This window comes from Gigantopelta aegis, chromosome 8, assembly GCF_016097555.1.
Source record: "Gigantopelta aegis isolate Gae_Host chromosome 8, Gae_host_genome, whole genome shotgun sequence".
NCBI classification, from domain to species: domain Eukaryota; kingdom Metazoa; phylum Mollusca; class Gastropoda; order Neomphalida; family Peltospiridae; genus Gigantopelta; species Gigantopelta aegis.
Window position 1 is genome coordinate 48946089 of NC_054706.1, and position 19410 is coordinate 48965498.

The following is a 19410-nucleotide window of genomic DNA, read 5'->3' on the forward strand; positions in this document are numbered from 1 at the left end:
ACAAATCCTGCTCCCTCGTCAATGGTACGCCAGTGTCTCGGTATGTTGGATTGAAAAGTCGACTGGTTTCAATCCCAGTTCAAAGGCGTGTCCGATTGTTGTATGACAGGTCATTAGAACAGTGTATGGCCCCTGAACAAACATCGCTCGCCTGGAGTCACCCGCTATTGCCTGACCTTCGAATCGGGGTGCAGGCATGCGGCGTTACGAGACGTGAGCGTATAAATAGAAAGTGGTTATAACGCGTGTGAGGTGTAGATAGTATAGAGCACACACGATGTAGGTATGTCCCCACCATGCAGGGCAAACCAACCTAACAGTCATTCGGTTAAAAGTCAAGGAAGTTCACGTTTTAGTTACCGTCTTGTTGGTAAACAATTAATAAGTGAAATACATGGTGCATTGCGACAGTTGTCGAAAGGTGTTAGTGTTGCATTCCTACGGAACTCCACTACAAAAGGATACGGATTTGGTGATATGTTCTAGCAACAAAAAATATTCGGATGATGATATATTGTCAGCTGGTATTGTAAGTATAAATTTGGATCTACAGGCAAAGTCTGTTTATCCTTTGAGACAAACGGTTGGACGAACGGAACAGTAAATATCTTTATTAATAATTTTGGATTGTATGCTGAAGTTACTGTTTAACCCTATAGAAGTGTTTCGCATATTGGAGAGTTCTTCTTTCTTACAGACGAACTGAAGAATTGAAGGATAGAAAGAAGACATATTTGTTTAATCATACTGAATAGCATTTTAATATCACTGTTTATCACTGCTATTGTTTAACAGACACTGTTGTGTTTTAACAAATGTATTACAAACAAACATCTGAACAGACGTAACAAGTGAACTTTTGTACTGGTCACATAGAATTGTATACCACAACCACTGTCATAAGCCCTGTATAGACAAAAGGACGAACGGAATAATCGAACAGTGATATTTTGTGTAAGCGATCATTGGAATTTCAGCTGATAAGCAATAAAAGTCAAACGATACAAGTGACACAAAAACAACAGCAGTAGCAGCAGCAACAGTAGCAGCATTAGCAGCAGAAGTAGCAGTAGAAACAGCAGAAGTAGCAGCAACAGCAGTAGCAGTTGCAACAGCAGCAGAAGTATAAGCAGTAGAAGCAGCAACAGTAGCATCATCATCATCATCAGCAGCAGCAGCAGCAACAACAGCAGCAGCAATAACAACAGCAACAAAACCGCCGTATACCACGATGTCAACATTCAACGTGCTCAAGGCCGTGTCCGTCCGTCTGTGCCTCCTGCTCCACAGCCTGCTGACGACCTGGCGAGTGACCGTCAACTGGAGTAACGACCAGTTCTGGTTGCTCGTCGTGGCCAACGTGCCGTTTATCGTCGAGGGTCTTTACACAGTCATCAGGCGGAAAGGCATCGAGTGGAAATGGTAAGTTAATCACTATAAGGCAGTTTTGATGGTGACTCATGAGAGTCTGTAACTCAACTCTGTAATGTCCAGTGAGCTCTGTCTTGTGCAAGTTTAGATTTGTCAAAACAAATCTTGGAGTGGCAGTCGGTTGTAATGTAATAAAGTAGAATGTATCATCCTAGGAAATGCGCTAACCCCACCAGCACCCCAGCCAGTTGCGTGGACGGGGGCACTTAAAAAAACCCTGTGTTAAATTTTATAAAATCATACATACATACATACGTACATACATATACTACATATACATATACATAATATGTTGTGTCGTCCCCAACATATAAAATCCTGTCTACGCCCAATCCACCCGGTTCCGACCGGCTTGTATACATTCGGTTTTGAAAAAAAAGAAGGAGAAATGTAATTGAGGGAGGGGGAGGGGTGGATTACCATTCTCCAGTCTACACCAGTGTTTACATCACCCAATTGACTCGAGAGTTAAAAATACTAAGTACTACGCAGGCGTTGAGTGATGATAGCAGTAGCAAATTGAGAGTTGGGGACAGCTATATAATAATCGATTTTCAACTTGGTGAGGCACTGTCTTCAAAGTTGGGGCAGTGCCCTCTTCCTCTCCACCCCTACGTCGCCAAAGTACGAGGTTTCGCAAGTTGTATCTACCAGACACCAGAGTTTGAGCCACAAGGACTAGACATACAATGATTAATTTAATTTATCATAAAATCATACACGGGTGCTTTTTCATATGCGTTTGCTCCGCAAGGCTCAATGGGTAGGTGTAAACCACTTGCACCGACCAGTGATCCATAACTGGTTCAACAAAGGCCATGGTTTGTGCTATCCTGTCTGTGAGAAGTGCAAATAAAAGATCCCTTGCTGCTAATCGGAAAGAGTAGCCCTTGTAGTGGCGACAGCGGGTTTCCTCTCAAATCTGTGTGGTCCTTAACCATATGTCTGACGCCATATAACCGTAAATAAAATGTGTTGAGTGCGTCGTTAAATAAAACATTTCTTTCTTTCATATGCGTTTTGAGGCGACAGCAGAAATTTCATTAGGAATCGTTTCACTCGCCTACCTCGAAGTCACGGTTATAAAGCCTCAATAACTGTATAGTCACGTGCGTGAATACGAAATCCTATGACTGACGCGGTGATCATACAAATGAATGAATGAATGGTTCATGCTGGTCGTGGAATGCGGTAAATTGAAATCCATTATACTAGAAATAGCCTTTAATATTGCTCTTTAATGTGGATACCATTCAATGTTTGTGAGACAATTATATTAAGATAACACTGAATATAGTATACGAACCAGTAATGTTATAAGAACCATAGGGATTGGAACTAATTATAATAGAACTAGTCCAGGTTTTTCTGAAGATTGTGTAATGTTTGTATATATATGTTATTATTGTATGAATGGTGTTTTCTTTATTATTCTATTTGTCGCCATGAGCTGTAAATTAGCCTGTAGCTAAAGGTGAAGATGTGATTACTGATATATCAATACTAATACATGTCAATAGCCCAGCACCATATTCATGTACATGTAAATACACACATAGCCTATACAGGAATTGATATTTTGCAGCCTTGATTCTCAAATACCAGTACTCAAATATACAGACTTATACCCCTTATACCCCCCACACACACCACACACACACACACACACTCTCTCTCACACACACACACACACACACACACACACACTCTCTCTCTCTCTCTCTCACACACACATATACATAGACACATACAGATACACACACACACTCTCTCTCTCTCTCTCTCTCTCTCTCTCTCTCTCTCTCTCTCTCTCTCTCTCTCTCTCTCTCTCTCTCTCTCTCTCACACACACACAAACACACACTCTTTCAGACAGACACACATACATACACACACACGCACACAAACAAACAAACAAACAAACGAACAAACAACCACAAGAGCAAGCACACACACGTATACGTGTATATGCATATAAACCCACATACATATGCACTCTTGCACATATATATTTAAATGCATAATAAATCAAAATAAGGATTGACAATGATTTCGTTTCAAAAAAAAAAAAAAAACATCAATAAAAAGTAAAGACATAAAACTATGATATCAAGATAAAATATTCAAATAGCGAAATAGAAAATGCACAAGATTTTTCAGGCTTAACTTCAAAGGGCCGATGCTTTAAAGTATATCAGAACGATCTCAATACGATGTTTGTTTCCGGCTATCATAAGTTTTAGCTCCAGGGCCTCTCTGTATTTGAAAGTAATTTCACGTTTTATGATTACATATAAATATGAGCGAACGTGTAGTAGTATGACGACGGACTGACAAACAAGAACACTTAAATCATGATATATGCAATTTGTACATTTACGTGCACATTTTATGTTAGTTTTCTTAATTTCTCTCTTCTTCTTTTTTGAGATGTAAACGTTTTCATATTGCATAAACATTCATAATAAAGAAAATCATGAACGCTATGGAAAGATAATTATTACAATGCAGTTTAAAAAAAAAAAAAATCGATATCTCGTTTTGAATCAAGAATAGATTCAGTGCGTCATTAATGTGCGTATGGATGCATAATCATGTTTACGAGTATGCTGCATGTATGGATGTACACACACACACACACACACACACACACACACACACACACACACACACACACACACACACACACACAGGGGTTGAGGGGTGGTAGTATTTATATCCGTGGCGTTTATGTCGATTGATACGCTGCAGGTAGGAGTTTTAGCCATACGTTACCATTGTCGTCTATGGGATTTGATTTGGTAGTTTACACCCTACAATACATACACTTCTACACACAGTGCTAGTGATTAAACGATATATCAACATGTTGTTTAAATAGGGACTATTAAGTCATATTTATTACCACAGAATGAGCTCCGAAGTTAAAAATAAAACCACCTTAAGTATATATATATATATATATATATATATATATATATATATATATATATATATATATATATATATATATATATATATATATACTATTAGCATCTTCATTATTGTAACAGCAGATGCATAGGGCGGCATTTAATTCAGGAGTAGATAATATGCTAATTTTGTTGAAGAAAAATATGTACTAAATGAATTAGCATGTCATCTGTAATTAAGAATGTATTCCTTCTGTTTCCATTTGACAAAAAAACCCATACATATTAAATAATATCAACTATACTGCAATGCGCTGCCGTATCGCAGTATATCGCAATACTGCTTGACCCTTACTAAGTATGCCCGCAAAAGACTTGCAATATAAGATCTGTGTATACCTTCAAAACGAATAACATGTATCCGTTTTAAACAATGTCTTAGAAATCAATATGGCTGTTATAATGCTGCCTAATCCTGACCGTAATCTGATCGTACTGTGCCTAGCCCTAGTGCAGAGTAGTACTGTGACGGTACATGCTCTTAATTTGTTTTCGCCTGTGCGATATTAATTGTTTTAGACGGCCGTGTGCAGTTCCAAATTGCCAGGATCGGCAACTTGTTACGTAATACCTGTGCGCGACGGTCATCGAGCTTTTCTAATACACACCCAGCCCAGATGCGGAGGCCATGTGGCTAGTAGTTACGTAATATCTCCGGTAGTGCTGTTTATGGCCAGGGGATTGCTCGCGGTATGGCGATAGCCAGTCTGACGATCAGAGAAAAATATGCCGGCATGGTGGTTGTGGAAAATTCACATGATACGTGAGGTACCGCCTTGTACCCCCAGGCGATATTCGCTGTCTCTGAGAGTTTTGAATAAATAGCTAGGGTTTAGAGATATATATTAGAGAACCATAGGATGGTATCCCGGGGGAACGTTGTCCGTCCGGACTTTGGTAAATATATTATTTCTGCTCTGTTGTATAACCTTGATGTGATTGATGTGACTTTAAATATTTTAATACTGTATTATACCAATATTCTTTAGACAGTGTCTTCGGTCATCTGACGAAGTAAATCGTAGAGTATTTGGTAATATAAAGCTTAGCCAGTTATCCTAGAAGACCTAGGTAAACTGTAGGTTATTGTCTTTATTGTGATAGGTACCAGTATTAATTCTGTGTTACAAGGTTACTGAATGAGTAGTTAGGGTTAATTAAAAATTAACCAGTTAGGAATAGAGCTGTAATTCCTTTATTAATTAAGTTCCCCTGGAAGCGTTTCTCAATTATCACACGTGTGGGTGTTATGTCACGGTGAAGTGATTCGCATATTGTGTAAACTAGACACCTAGAGATTAATTAATTAAGTGATCAGTTCTGGCTTGTTATTATTGTTGTTATTAATTAACTACTGCGGCAGTACATTTGTCAGCGTAGGTTAATACAGATTCCAAAGTGTATTGTGTTTTTGTTGTGTTTTCTAGTGAAATAAACGTGCTATAATAATATATACTTTATATAAGATCTTATCTCTGATCATACCTAGAGACGAGCCACAGCGGGTATAACTGCCTGTTACAGAGAGATCTAATAGATATACAGTTAGGAGAGATATTTGGACAATCGTGTTTTATTCAGTTACGGGTATTATAGAAACCCCGTGACAGGAGTAGACACTATTCCACCCCAACACAGAAGCATTCGGAATGCCAACCAGGGGTCGAAATACCGCCTTCCCGACCAATTCTTGCTGGTCAATATCATCATAGGACGGGCCGGACGTAGTCCAGTGGTAAAGCGTTCGCTTGATGCGCGGTCGGTCTGGGATCGATCCCCGTCGGTGGGCCCATTCGGCTATTTCTCGCTCCAGCCAGTGCACCACGACTGGTATATCAAAGGCCGTGATATGTGGGATGGTGCATATAAAAGAACCCTTACTGCTAATCGAAAACAGTAGCCCATGAAGTGGCGACAGCGGGTTTCTGTCTCAATATCTGATTGGTCCTTAACCATATGTCCGACGCCAAATAACCGTAAATAAAATGTGTTGAGTGCGTTGTTAAATAAAACATTTCCTTCTTTCTTCACAGGACGGGATCGGCAATTATTTTGCGTTCACACTTTATGATCTAGTTTGGTCCAGCAGGTTTTAATTCCATCCGGTAGAATTTGTAGCATTCCGGACCCAATATTCGACAGGAATTTCAGACAATTTCAACCCCTGTTGACAACCTTCCCCACAAACCTGTCATGCTAAAATTAAAATTGATTTAGCACATCCATTGGACATAAACAAATCCCTCCCCCTTTCAACACCAAAATTTTATCCTTTTCCGGGATGGACCAAAGCTTTAACTTAACTCATATCGGCTTAGACAAGAATACTACATTTGTTTAATGCGATGTGAGTTGCCTGATCAAACAGCGATGTTCCACGGTTAATTCACTTGTCCGACAGCGAAGTACAAAACGATGTCTGTCGGACATGTTTGCAATGTCCCCCGTAATGGGCTTGGAGTATTTGATCAGCGCTGGCCAGCTCTTACACTTAACGGCGTAAGAGAGGTCGTGTGTTGAAGTCGGTGCTATTATATTATATACTGTAGCTGAGACACACAAACAGGTCATACAATATATACAAACACACCATTCATCAGCATCTCTCGGAAGTATTTGCTCAACACTTATTATTATGTTTTCGAGCTGGCGAAGTGAAAACTTTTAAAGACCCCATACGCCTCTCTACGCTCCGCTTGCGTTCAGGGGCGCGTTGTTCAACTCAGTGCTCATCTATCCTTAGTGAGCAGTCCCTTAACAACGCCCAACCGTTGCGAACAGCGACCTTACATTATTAAATTAGTAGCCAGGGATCTTACATATGTGTGTTTTACCACAAACAGGAGAAAACATACTAGTATATATCGGGTTTCGTCAACAACATGTCATAAGGACCAAATGTTTGACATACATTTTTTAATGATGATGATTAATGAATCAATGTGCTCTGGTGTTAACGGTAAACAAAAGGACATAATAAGGATAATTGAGAGAAAAAATACTACTACTACTACTACTACTACTACTACTACTACTACTAATACTGCTACTGCTAGTACTACAACATCAACAACAACAACAACTACTACTACTACTACTACTCACACTAATACTAGTACTACTTTACTACTACTATTACATACAACCACCACCACCACTACTAGTAATAGTAGCACTACTATTACTAGCACTAATATGAAAGATAAATAGATGATATTTCATATTTTTTGTCAAATATGATTTATATATCATCGAATGAAGTTTGCAAGCGCCGCTCGTGAGATATGATTGCACACTTCACGAGATGAGATATAAATCATATTTGACAAAAACATGAAATGTTCTATTTATTATATAACTTTTGGCCATTTACCTTTATTTTTAAACTGCCAGCAGCAAAATAGTTCCGACTTTCTTACAGTGAAGATAACACTTTCTACAGTGACGATAACACATTTTAGAGTGAAATAGTGAAAGTTGCACTCTAAATTGTGTTATTGTCACTGATAACATTTTTATTTCACTGATATTTTAAGATATTTCACTAAATGTTATATAATAAATGATAATAAAGAATAACAAATACTAGTATCAAACAGCAATTCACCATATTGACAGTAAAACTCCTCAAGTGGGATTGTATCGAACGCAGACGTGCATTGTTATGTAAGGATGTCATAAACCTCGGTTCAGACATCTCGAACGACTTAACATCTGAAGTGAGAATATATCACACCACTCTAGACATTCTTCAGTACGCCTACCAACACCTTCCCTGTAGTCATGTCACATCGTCCTAGATAACTGGAACTCCCTGTGATGGACAGAACTCTCTGGCGAAGTCAGAGGTTGTGCCCACGACAAGCGTGCTTGAACAGTTCTCTGATGGAAGCATGCCAAAAATGACCCACACCCACACAGAACTGGAACGACCATGTGTTTGAAATGTCAAAATAATACGCTGTTCTGTAGGGGGCGGGACGTAACCCAGTGGTAGAGCGCTCCCTTGATGCGCGGTCGGTTTGGGATCAATCCCCGTCGGTGGGCCCATTGGGCGATTTCTCGTTCCAGCCAGCGCACTACGACTGATATATCAAAGGCCGTGGTTTGTACTATCCTGTTTGTGGGATGGTGCATATAAAAGATCCCTTGCTACTAATGGAAAAATGTAGCGGGTTTCCTCTCTAAAACTATATGTCAAAATTACCAAATGTTTGAACTCCAATAGCCGATGATTAACAAATCAATGTGCTCTAGTGGTGTCGTTAAACAAAACAAACTTCTTTTAAGGAACTAGTCTTGTCCTGCTAAAAATATCACATTAGGGCCGAGTTTAGCCAGACGGAGCAGGAAAAGGTCTACTAGACTGGTTTATACGCTTCACGATACACCAAATGGTCACACCAGGAATCGGTCAAACATTTCATTTACGTTAGCGAAACGTTTGCTGGCTGAACTTGAGGCCTATGTTCTAGAAAACAGGGTTGACAACGAGGTTGTGATGCTGGCGGATGGGGAAGGGTGGGTGGTGGTGATATTGCACTTAAAAACATATATTGTCACAACAGGCACGGGCGATTGCAGTTTTTTTTCTATCTAGGGAGGGGTTGCAACGCTTAAACAAGGGCATCTACACTATTCAGTAGTACACAAAGATGTATTACCTGTATGGTAATTTTCCACAGAAATGTTAAGCTGGCCACTGTAAACATGTTCCCCACTAAAAACCAATAATGATTGAATGAATGTTTAAAGGGACAGACCCTAGTTTGAACCCGTGAAAATTAACCCTAAATTTTGTTAATCTACAAACCTGTAACACATTTGGATAAAGTTACAATTGAGTAAACATGAGTCTGTGACTTTGAAATGGTGGAATACCCTATAAAAATAGACTAAAACTCGACTCCATAACTGTTACTTCTCAGACGCACGTGCGTTTTTAAAAATATGAGAAATGCATTTTGTGCTATTAAAAACACCAGGGTGACCAAAAACACTTCGAATGTACGGAAATGGACAATCTAAACCATAAAATCTAAGTAAAGTATGATTTCAGTTATTAAAGAAAGAAAGAAAGAATGTTTTATTTAACGACGCACTCAACACATTTTATTTACGGTTATATAGCGTCAGACATATGGTTAAGGACCACACAGATCTTGAGAGGAAACCTACCAGCCTGTAGACCGATGGCTTACCACGACGCCACCGAGGCCGGTTTCAGTTATCAACAACAAGCATTATGTTCATCTTCTAAACACTGGATTTTCGGTGCCCTTCGAATTTTGGATGCGGTGTGCACCTCCAACACCCTCGAGGGAAACTGAGTTAACTTCACGAACATTTTTTATACATACTTATTAATATGCATTAGTGTAGCGAGGGGTGAGGCATGACGAGGGGTCATGTCCCTCCTCAGTCACATACTGTACCTCTCAGTGTGGGTGGCCCTCAATATAAAATATTAGCTTCGCCAGTACCTATGCATCCTTACATCCGACAGGCCTCGGTGGCGTCGTGGTTAGGCCATCGGTCTACAGGCTGGTAGGTACTGGGTTCGGATCCCAGTCGAGGCATGGAATTTTTAATCCAGATACCGACTCCAAACCCTGAGTGGGTAGGTGTAAACCACTTGCACCGACCAGTGATCCATAACTGGTTCAACAAAGGCCACGGTTTCTGCTATCCTGCCTGTGGGAAGCACAAATAAAAGATCCCTTGCTGCCAATCGGAAAGAGTAGCCCATATAGTGGCTACAGCGGGTTTCCTCTCAAAATATGTGTGGTCCTTAACCATATGTCTGACGCCATATAACCGTAAAATAAAATGTGTTGAGTGTGTCGTTAAATAAAACATTATTATTATTTTGTTTCCCTTACATCTGACGTAAACGGTCCTGAAAAGCAAACAATCAATTTGAATCAAAGAAATAAATAATAAAACACTTACTTCTTTTAGTATAATATATCCGCTCAACATTTGTAGAAAACCTTTCAACAGAACATCACGGTAGTTAGCTGTCGCCACTAGGTAAAATTAGATCCATACATGTTTTATATTAATAAATTTATACACATTTAAAATAAATATGATTATTAAATGTCAAACAGCGATTTCTGAAGTTAAACTATATTTCGAAGAATGTGCGTAGCATCGCTTTGACATCAATAATAATATTAAAACGACAAAGCATTGTTGACGTCACGTAGGATTGTAGACGTCTGCTTGGTAACGTTTCCGGTCATTTACGTAACTTAACGGAAAATGTCAAAATACCATTCAAATGTGCATCTCAATCACCTTCCCCCTGGATCCGCGCCTGATAAGACTATGTAGAGTAATAAGCCATAGTTCATCAACTGCGTAATTGATGATGTAAAGAATATAAACTGCATACACATATCCATGCATTAAACTAACATTAAGTGTTTTGTCAAATTGAAAACGTAGCGTTACATCTTAACCTGCCTGTCATCACGTAGGCCCTATTGTTATTTCAATAACATGCTTAAAAAACTAATAATATTTAAAATTAAATTATTTGGATTTTGTTTCTTTTTGCTTGTGTGTGTGGGTTGTTTTTTTTGTGTTTTTATTTAGCGTTTTTTTTTATATAAGGTATACTCTTTAAAATGTATATTGTGGTTATTACGTAATTTTAATATTGTGGTTATTACGTAATTTTAATATTGTGGTTATTACGTAATTTTAATATTGTGGTTATTACGTAATTTTAATATTGTGGTTATTACGTAATTTTAATATTGTGGTTATTACGTAATTTTAATATTGTGGTTATTACGTAATTTTAACACCGTCGCTTTAAAGGGACATACCCTAGTTTTCAAACACTAAGGCATATTTTTAACTATTAGAGTCGTTTTTGATAATCAAAATCATACTTTACTTATATTTTATTGTTTAGATTATACATTTCTGTACATTCGAAGTGTTTTTGGTCATCCTGGTGGTTTTAATATCACAAAAAGCATTTCTGATATTTTTAAAAACGTACGTGCGTCTGAGAAGTAACAGTTATGGAGTCGATTGTTAATCTATTTTTATAGGGTATTTCGCCATTTCAAAGTCACAGACTCATGTTTCACTCAGTTGTAACATTATCCAAACGTGTTACAGATTTGTAGATTAAAAACTAAACTTGGTGTTAATTTTCACGGGTTGAAACTAGGGTTTGTCCCTTTAAGAGAAAGTGTCTTAAAGTTGCAATCTCGAGCTTTAATTGAGTTGTTTAACGATTTAGTATAGATCATGAATATTCATTTTCTTACTGCTTAACGCAATTATTCGATATATGTTAGATATACTCGGTACACCTCATCCACACAAACAAACAAAAATTTAAAATTTAAAATATTTAGGGGTCACAGCAAGTTTGTGACCCTTAATGATTTTCCTATGACCCTCAATGGATCCGTACCTCAGAGAACCACCAGGACCCCAACACGTGCTCTACAAAAAAATGTTATAAAATCGTACAAAATATCGTCACGGTTTCAGCATCCTTCACTTTTGATGAAATGTAATATTATTGTATACTAGATGTATCCCCTGCTACGCACGTGGAAGTCTAAATAGGGAGTGGTTTTCTTACACTGGGCTATCCACCAACTTATGAGCGCCGTGTAGATAGCAAGCCGGCATTAGCCGATACCATATACACGGTAGCCGTGCACATAGTCAAAAGATTGCAGCCTCCATTACGGTTGTATTTATAGAATTCATATTTGTACGCAATATTTAGCAAGATGTCTGTACGGTAGTCGACTGGACTTGAGCGCAAAAAGGACCTTGCACAATAATTCGACATCGTGGGGGGAAAAAAAGAAAGAAAAAAGAAAAGAAAAGAAGGTAGTCGGCAGTGTAGATGAAACGAGAAGCTATCAGAACTATAGGAAGGAAGGAAATGTTTTATTTAACAACGCACTCAACACATTTTAATTACAGTTATATGGCGTCGGACATACGGTTAAGGACCACACAGATATATAGAGACGAAACCCGCTGTCGCCACTTCATGGGCTACTCTTTTTGATTAGCAGCAACGGATCTTTTATATGCACCAACCCACAGACAGGATAACACATACCACGGCCTTTGATATACCAGTCGTGGTGCACTGGCTGGAGCGAGAAATAGCCCAATCGGCCCACCGACGCGGATCGATCCCAAACCGACCGCGCATCAAGCGAACGCTTTACCACTGTAAGACGTTGCGTATTATACTATAGATACAACGCTGTTGAGCATTTCCTTCATCTACATTATCTATAATATAATAGTAGTATAATTAGCATCATCATCCAGCTGAGTTTCTTATTATCTAACACAAATGATGCGCCTCTCTACCATTACAAGATGTCTGCCGATGGTAGTAGTAGTAGTAGTAGTAGTAGTAGTAGCAGTAGTAGTAGTAGTAGTAGTAGTAATATGTATTTGCGTGCATATATCCTTTAAACATTCAGGCACGTCGCAATGACAAACGTATATTATAATAGATTTCACAGCGTTGTGACCTCTTTCATTTCGTTTCAACTTATTTCCGTGCTTATATCTAATTAAGGTTCAAACACGCTGTCCTGGGCACATACCTCAGCTATCTGGGCTATCTGTCCAGGACAGTCAGTTAGTTGTTAGTGGTTAGTGACAGAGAAGAGGGTGTAGTGGCCTTTCACCTACCCACTGAGCCGTTAAAACTCGTTATGTTTGTTCCTACTAGCCTTATGTCCGATTGATTAAACACGACGCCACCGAGGCTGGTGTTGTGACCTCTAATACATTGACAAAAAAATAAAAATAAACCAGCCATATCATAATAATCACAGCGGGTTGCGATCTTTGTATTCAAATGAATTACAACATTTAAGGGGACGGGACATAGCCCAGTGGTAAAGCGCTTCGCTTAATGCGCGGTCGGTCTAGGATCGATCCCTGTCGGTGAGCCCATTAGACAATTTCTCTTTCCAGCTAGTGCACCACGACTGGTACATCAAAGGCCGTGGTATGTGCTATCCTGTCTGTGGGATGGTGCATATAAAAGATCTCTTGCTGCTAATCGAAAAGAGTAGCCCATGAAGTGGCGACAGCGGGCTTCCTCCCTCAATATCTGTGTGGTCCTTAACCATATGTCCGACGCCATATAACCATAAATAAAATATGTTGATGGCGTCGTTAAATAAAACATTTCCTTCCTTCCAATAGCCGATGATTAGTAAATCAATGTGCTCTAGTGGTGTCGTTAAACAAAACAAACTTTAACTTTATGAAATTTAAAGGCAATTCACTTTCTTCTTATTATTATTACTATTTATATTTAAGATAAAGCATAAATGTTTTAGTGCGACTTCCAATCATTTAGCAACGTGATAAGGCACATGCACACTCATCTAACACAATAACCACTTATCCCCCTCTGGGCCCGCCCACGGTGTGTACACTGAATGTATAGAGTACATAATAAGTGGGTGTTCTCCTTCCCCCTCACTAATCAAACTCGATCCCACAATCGACTTCGTTGTTTACTTTACTCTTAGAATGATTTCTAAATGGTTTAACCTTCTTCTTTTCAAAGCAAACAGTAAGCTCAAAGATCACTTTGTCAGGCATTTGAACCTAACGTACCTTTTATTCGAGAGAAGTAAATGACTTTATTTCAAACTCCACCTAACTCATTATTATACACTGTATTGTAATTAGATATGTGTGTTCAAACGAAATATAATGCAAGGGGTAAATTCGATTTGACTGATACTAGTATGTAGGTAAATACTATTTTGATGTCTCTTTGTTATCTACCTGAGATTTTAGATTACAGGTAGACAGTGCACCTGGTGGATCGGAGGCAAGTGGAAAAGAAATATAAGATTGCTGAGGAAAGTGCTACTACTATTCATAGGCGTACGGGCACACTTTTAACGGCAAGGGTTGGGACGGAGGTGATAGGCTGATTTTTGCCCATAATAAAAAAGGCCGTACAAATGTACAAAATGGAGAGAGAGAGAGAGAGAGAGAGAGAGAGAGAGAGAGAGAGAGAGAGAGAGAGAGAGAGAGAGAGAGAGAGAGAGAGAGAGAGAGATCATTTGCCAGTATTTTATTAATAGGTTTTTCACGTGGACGTACGCATGTATGTGTAACGAGAAGAGTTTTTAGCACACTATTATAAAAATATCTTCACCTCGTGTCTGTTGTTTGCCACCATAAGAAAAACAAATGTTCTAACTACATCAACTGACCGTTGTATTAGTTATTGTTATTGATTAGCTCTCAAAGTATCCTGTATATGCACTTTCCATGTTAATATATATTACATGCAACGGACTTTCATATATCAGTCGTGAAGCAATGATTCTGACGAGGGGAATTTCTGTGGGTTTCTCTCTTCTGGGTCTGGGAGCAGTTGCCCTCCCCCCAAAATAAAAAATAAAAAATAAAAATAAAATAATAATAATGAAAAATCAAAATACTTTAAATTACCATTTTAATTTATGACTCTTTTGTCTAGTCGGTTGAGTGCTCGCTTGAGGTACTTGCGTCGCGGGATCGAACCGCCTCGGCGGATCCATTCACCTGAGTGCGAGTGCGAATAATGTTTACATGCTCATATACCACTAGTTTCGAGCATGTCCGTCCCAGGGCCTGTCTCTGAATAGCCAGGGGCTTGTCCCGGGACAGAAAAAAATTAAGCTGACAATTTTGAAATTTACATCCAAAAATTAAATAGTGGACCTTTAAAATTTTGATGCGCATCTCTAATTAATATAATTAATAAAGAAAATTCTACTCATTAAATTTGGTCGCTAGATTAGATCGGATGGTCAAAAAGAAATTAGATAAGATCGGTGGCCTTGAAAATGGGCCGAATTTTGAAAATAGCAAGTAGTAAAAAAGTTAATAGAATTTAAAAAAAAAGAAAAAAAGTTACAAGCCAAAATTAAAAAGAATTGGCTGCTCGGTCGAATATTTATATAATTTGGAGCATTTTAGAAGGACAGTCCAGAAATAAATAAGAGAAAGAAGAGAGGATCGGACTATTTAATAATATTAAAAAAAAGAAGAAGTAATTTCGACATAAACATTTGGACCAAGGTCTAACAGTTTAAAGTCCGATCTATATGTACACGTGAGTGGCCTCGTTAAGGCCGTTAGGGTGCATAGCTTGTAGGGACGAGATGGATTGCATCCCGTCAAGCAAACCCCTAGATTGACAGTCAATAGACGTTGAATTAAAAAAGAAAATAATAATAATATATATTTTTAAAAAATCACCAGATTTGTTTTTCTCTCGTTACTACCAGTGCACCACAACTGGTCAAAGGCCGTGGTATATGCTTTCCTATCTGTGAGAAAGTGCATATAAAAGATCCCTTGCTGCATAAGGAAAAATGTAGCGGGTCTCCTCTGATGACTATGAGTCAGAATTACCAAATGTTTGACATCCAATAGCAGATGTTTAATCAATCAATGTGCTCTAGTGTGTCGTTAAACTAAACAAACTTTAACTTTTGTGTAGCTAAAAACAACCCTGATCTCCTGATTTTGTTTTTGTTAATTGTCTCTACTATAGCAAACCATAACATATCAGACGCGAACTCGAACTCAAGTTAAAAATATTGCTTTGTTTAACAACACCACTAGAGCACATTGATTTTCTTAATAATCATCTATTGAATGTGAAACATTTGGTAATTATACGTTTTCCATTAGTAGCAAGGGATCATTTATATGCACCATCCCACGAACAGGATGACACATACCACGGATTTTGATATACCAGTCGAGATGCACTGGCTGGAACGCTAAATAGCCCAATGGACCCACGGACGGGGATCGTTCCTAGACCGACCGCGCATCAGGCGAGCGATTTCCCACAGGATTACGTCCCGCCACCTCACCATTGAACTAAATTTCTAAACCGTGTCCCTGACTAGATAGTTAAAGCTCGTCAAGTACTTGGTAAACGTCTATCGTATCCACCCTCTGAGATCTAGACACAAAGCAGACAACGAGTCGGCCCAATCTAAAACTAAACAAACTGTGATTATTTAAAGAAATTCCACTCATAAAAAATGTCATGCTGTTCGACTGATCTAAAGTCAACTTCAAATAGCCAAATAAAAGTAATAAATAAGCACGTCTTTGACATATCGAAATTGTCGCTTTAATTCATATAGATACATACCTGTACGAATTGAGAGATTAGGCCTAGGAGAGATATATGGCTAAAAACGTATTTGGTAAGGACATGACAAAGTGCAGCCAATGTCAATGTACATATATCCTATGTAAAATTTCGTGTCTATCTTAACATGGTGATTAAAGAAGTGTCGACGAGACATTTATTATTTGTAAGGCAGCTTAAAGATCAGGCCTGGTGCTTATATAGAGACTAACTAGTTAATGACATCGGATATCTGCTTTATCCTGTGAAGGTAAGAATGGGAAATTCCGCAAGGCTTTACCGAGCGCAATTTTTCATTTGGCATGAACAGGATAAAGCAGATATCCGACGTCATTAACTAGTTATTATCTTTATCCTGCAAACCATAAAAATGGAGGGGAAAGCTATTATTTCTGTTATTTCAGCAACATTGTGCGATGATCTAGAAGTCAAATGAGCGATTTTGTAATATAGCAATGTGTGACGTCAAAAGTCATATCCTGCTAGTAGTAGGATATGACTTTGCTTTATCCGTCATCATATTCTGTCAATAGAAACAGTGGATGCAGGACAAAAAGACGTTTAGAGTCTAGAATTGAGACTCTAACTGAGTCTGAGACACTACTGCCATGACAATGCAATACAAATTGTATGAGTATGACGTCATTAGAGATTGAGTCTGGACTCTTGAAAGTTTTACAAGCACGGCCCCAGAACTACATGGTGCTTGCTTCTTGTTATATATGTTGGGATGAGCACTGCTTACAGACGTTTATTTAAACCATTTTAACATTATCACCAATAGGAATATGTATGGTGCAAGGCAACCTTTAAAACTATATCACATACTAGACCCGGTATATTGTTTCTGTGTGGGTGTATCGCAGAGACCTACTTAGTTAATTTTATTTTCCGAAGACTCCTAGGAAGACCCATAGTAATTGCAAGGCGTAGAACTTTTTGTTTTGAGTCTACTGGTAGGAAACCGGCCTCGGTGGCGCAGTGGATAAGCCATCAGACTACAGGTTGGTAGGGATAGGGTTCGCAGCCCGGTACCGGCTCCAACCCAAAGCGAGTTCTTAAGGGCTCAATGGATATGTGTGTAAGGCCACCACACCCTCTTCTCTCTCAGTAACCACTAACAACTAACCAACTAACAACTAACCCACTGTCCTGGACAGACAGCCCAGATAGCTGAGGTGTGTGCCCAGGACAGCGTGCTTGAACCTTAATTGGATATAAGCACGAAAATAAGTTAAAATGAAACTGGTAGGAAATATTCAATGTATACAGAGGATATTATTCTAAATGTTCTCCTAATAAACTGAAGCTTCACGCTAGCTTGTGTTTAATCTTTGAATGACCTCATACGCGACTTCTTTACATCTGAAAAAACAAAATAGCAATGTTTCATACGAACATTTACGGCTAGGTTAAAAACATCTTTCTTATATTATGTAGACTGAAATAACAATACATCTGTTGATCCTCCAGTGACGTGAACACAACACTCCTTATTCACACGGGCCTGCTTGGCGAATTTAAAGTGACAGACAGTAGCTTTTAAACACTGCGACGTATGTTTTGTTACTATTACTATCAGAGCAATTTTTTATAATTTAAATGAGACGTTATTTACATGTTATTGTTTAGAATATCCATTTTTGTACATCTGAAGTATTTCTGGTCATCCTGGTGTTTTTAATACATTTATTTTTCATAATTCTAAAAAATAGAACCAAGCGTTAGTCTATTTTTAGAGATTATTTCCACGTTTCAACCTCACTGACACTCATTTAAATCATTGTAACTTTATCCACATGTGTTACAGGTTTGTAGATTCATTAAACTCAACTAAGCGTCCATTTTCGCAAGTTGAATAGGGCCTGCCACTTAAAAAAATATTTAAAAATTCAAGTACGATAGCACACGGAGCAATATCCATCAAATTCTGAAATCCTCCGGCAACAAAACAACGTTGCTTTTTTTGAATTGAGGAGAAAGAGAAAAAAAGAAAGAAAGAAATGTTTTATTTAACGACGCACTCAACACATTGTATTTACGGTTATATGGCGTCCGACATATGGTTAAAGACCACACAGATATTGAAAGAGGAAACCCGCTGTCGCCACTTCATGGGCTACTCTTTTCGATTAGCAGTGTGACGGTACATGCTCTTAATTTGTTTTCGCCTGTGGCGATATTAATTGTTTTAGAAGGCCGTGTGCAGTTCCAAATGCACTTAGCCCAGATGGGCAACTTGTTACGTGTTACCTTTGCGCGGCGGTCGTCGAGCTGTACTTCTAAAACACACCCAGCCCAGGTGCGGAGCCATGTGGCCAGTAGTTACGTAATACCTCCGCGAGTGAGGTTTTTACAACCGTGATTTGGCGACTTGGCGTCATTGAGTCTGGCGATCTAAGAGAAAGATATGCCATCTTGGTCGCTGTGGAAATTCAGATGATACGTGAGGTACCGCCTTGTGCCCCTAGGCGATATTCGCTGTCTCTGAGAGTTTTGAATAAATAGCTAGGGTTTTAGAGATATCGGGGAGAAACATATTGGAAGGCACCAGGGAACGTTAGTCCGTTTGGACTTGGTAAATATCATTTCTGCTCTGTTGTATAACCTTGATGTGATTGATGTAACTTTAAATATTTTAATACTGTATTATACCAATATTATTTAGACGGTGCTGCCGGTCATCTGACGCAGTAATCTGTAGGCTCACTGTCCTAAATAATTATAAAAAGCTTAACCAGTCATCCTAGAGGACCTAGGTAAACTGTAGGTTATTGTCTTTATTGTGATAGGTACCAGTATTAATTCT

General features: G+C 38.6%; 1 protein-coding gene across 1 annotated transcript in view; it reads left to right on the plus strand.

Moving 5' to 3' along the window:
• Positions 1-19410, plus strand: part of LOC121378593 (transmembrane protein 26-like) — a 60539-nt gene continuing 41129 nt past the window's right edge. The window contains exon 1 of the mRNA XM_041506845.1: positions 1-1422. Within this exon, the coding sequence (XP_041362779.1) occupies positions 1232-1422 (191 nt within the window). The 5' untranslated portion in view covers positions 1-1231. The remainder of the gene's footprint in view (positions 1423-19410) is intronic.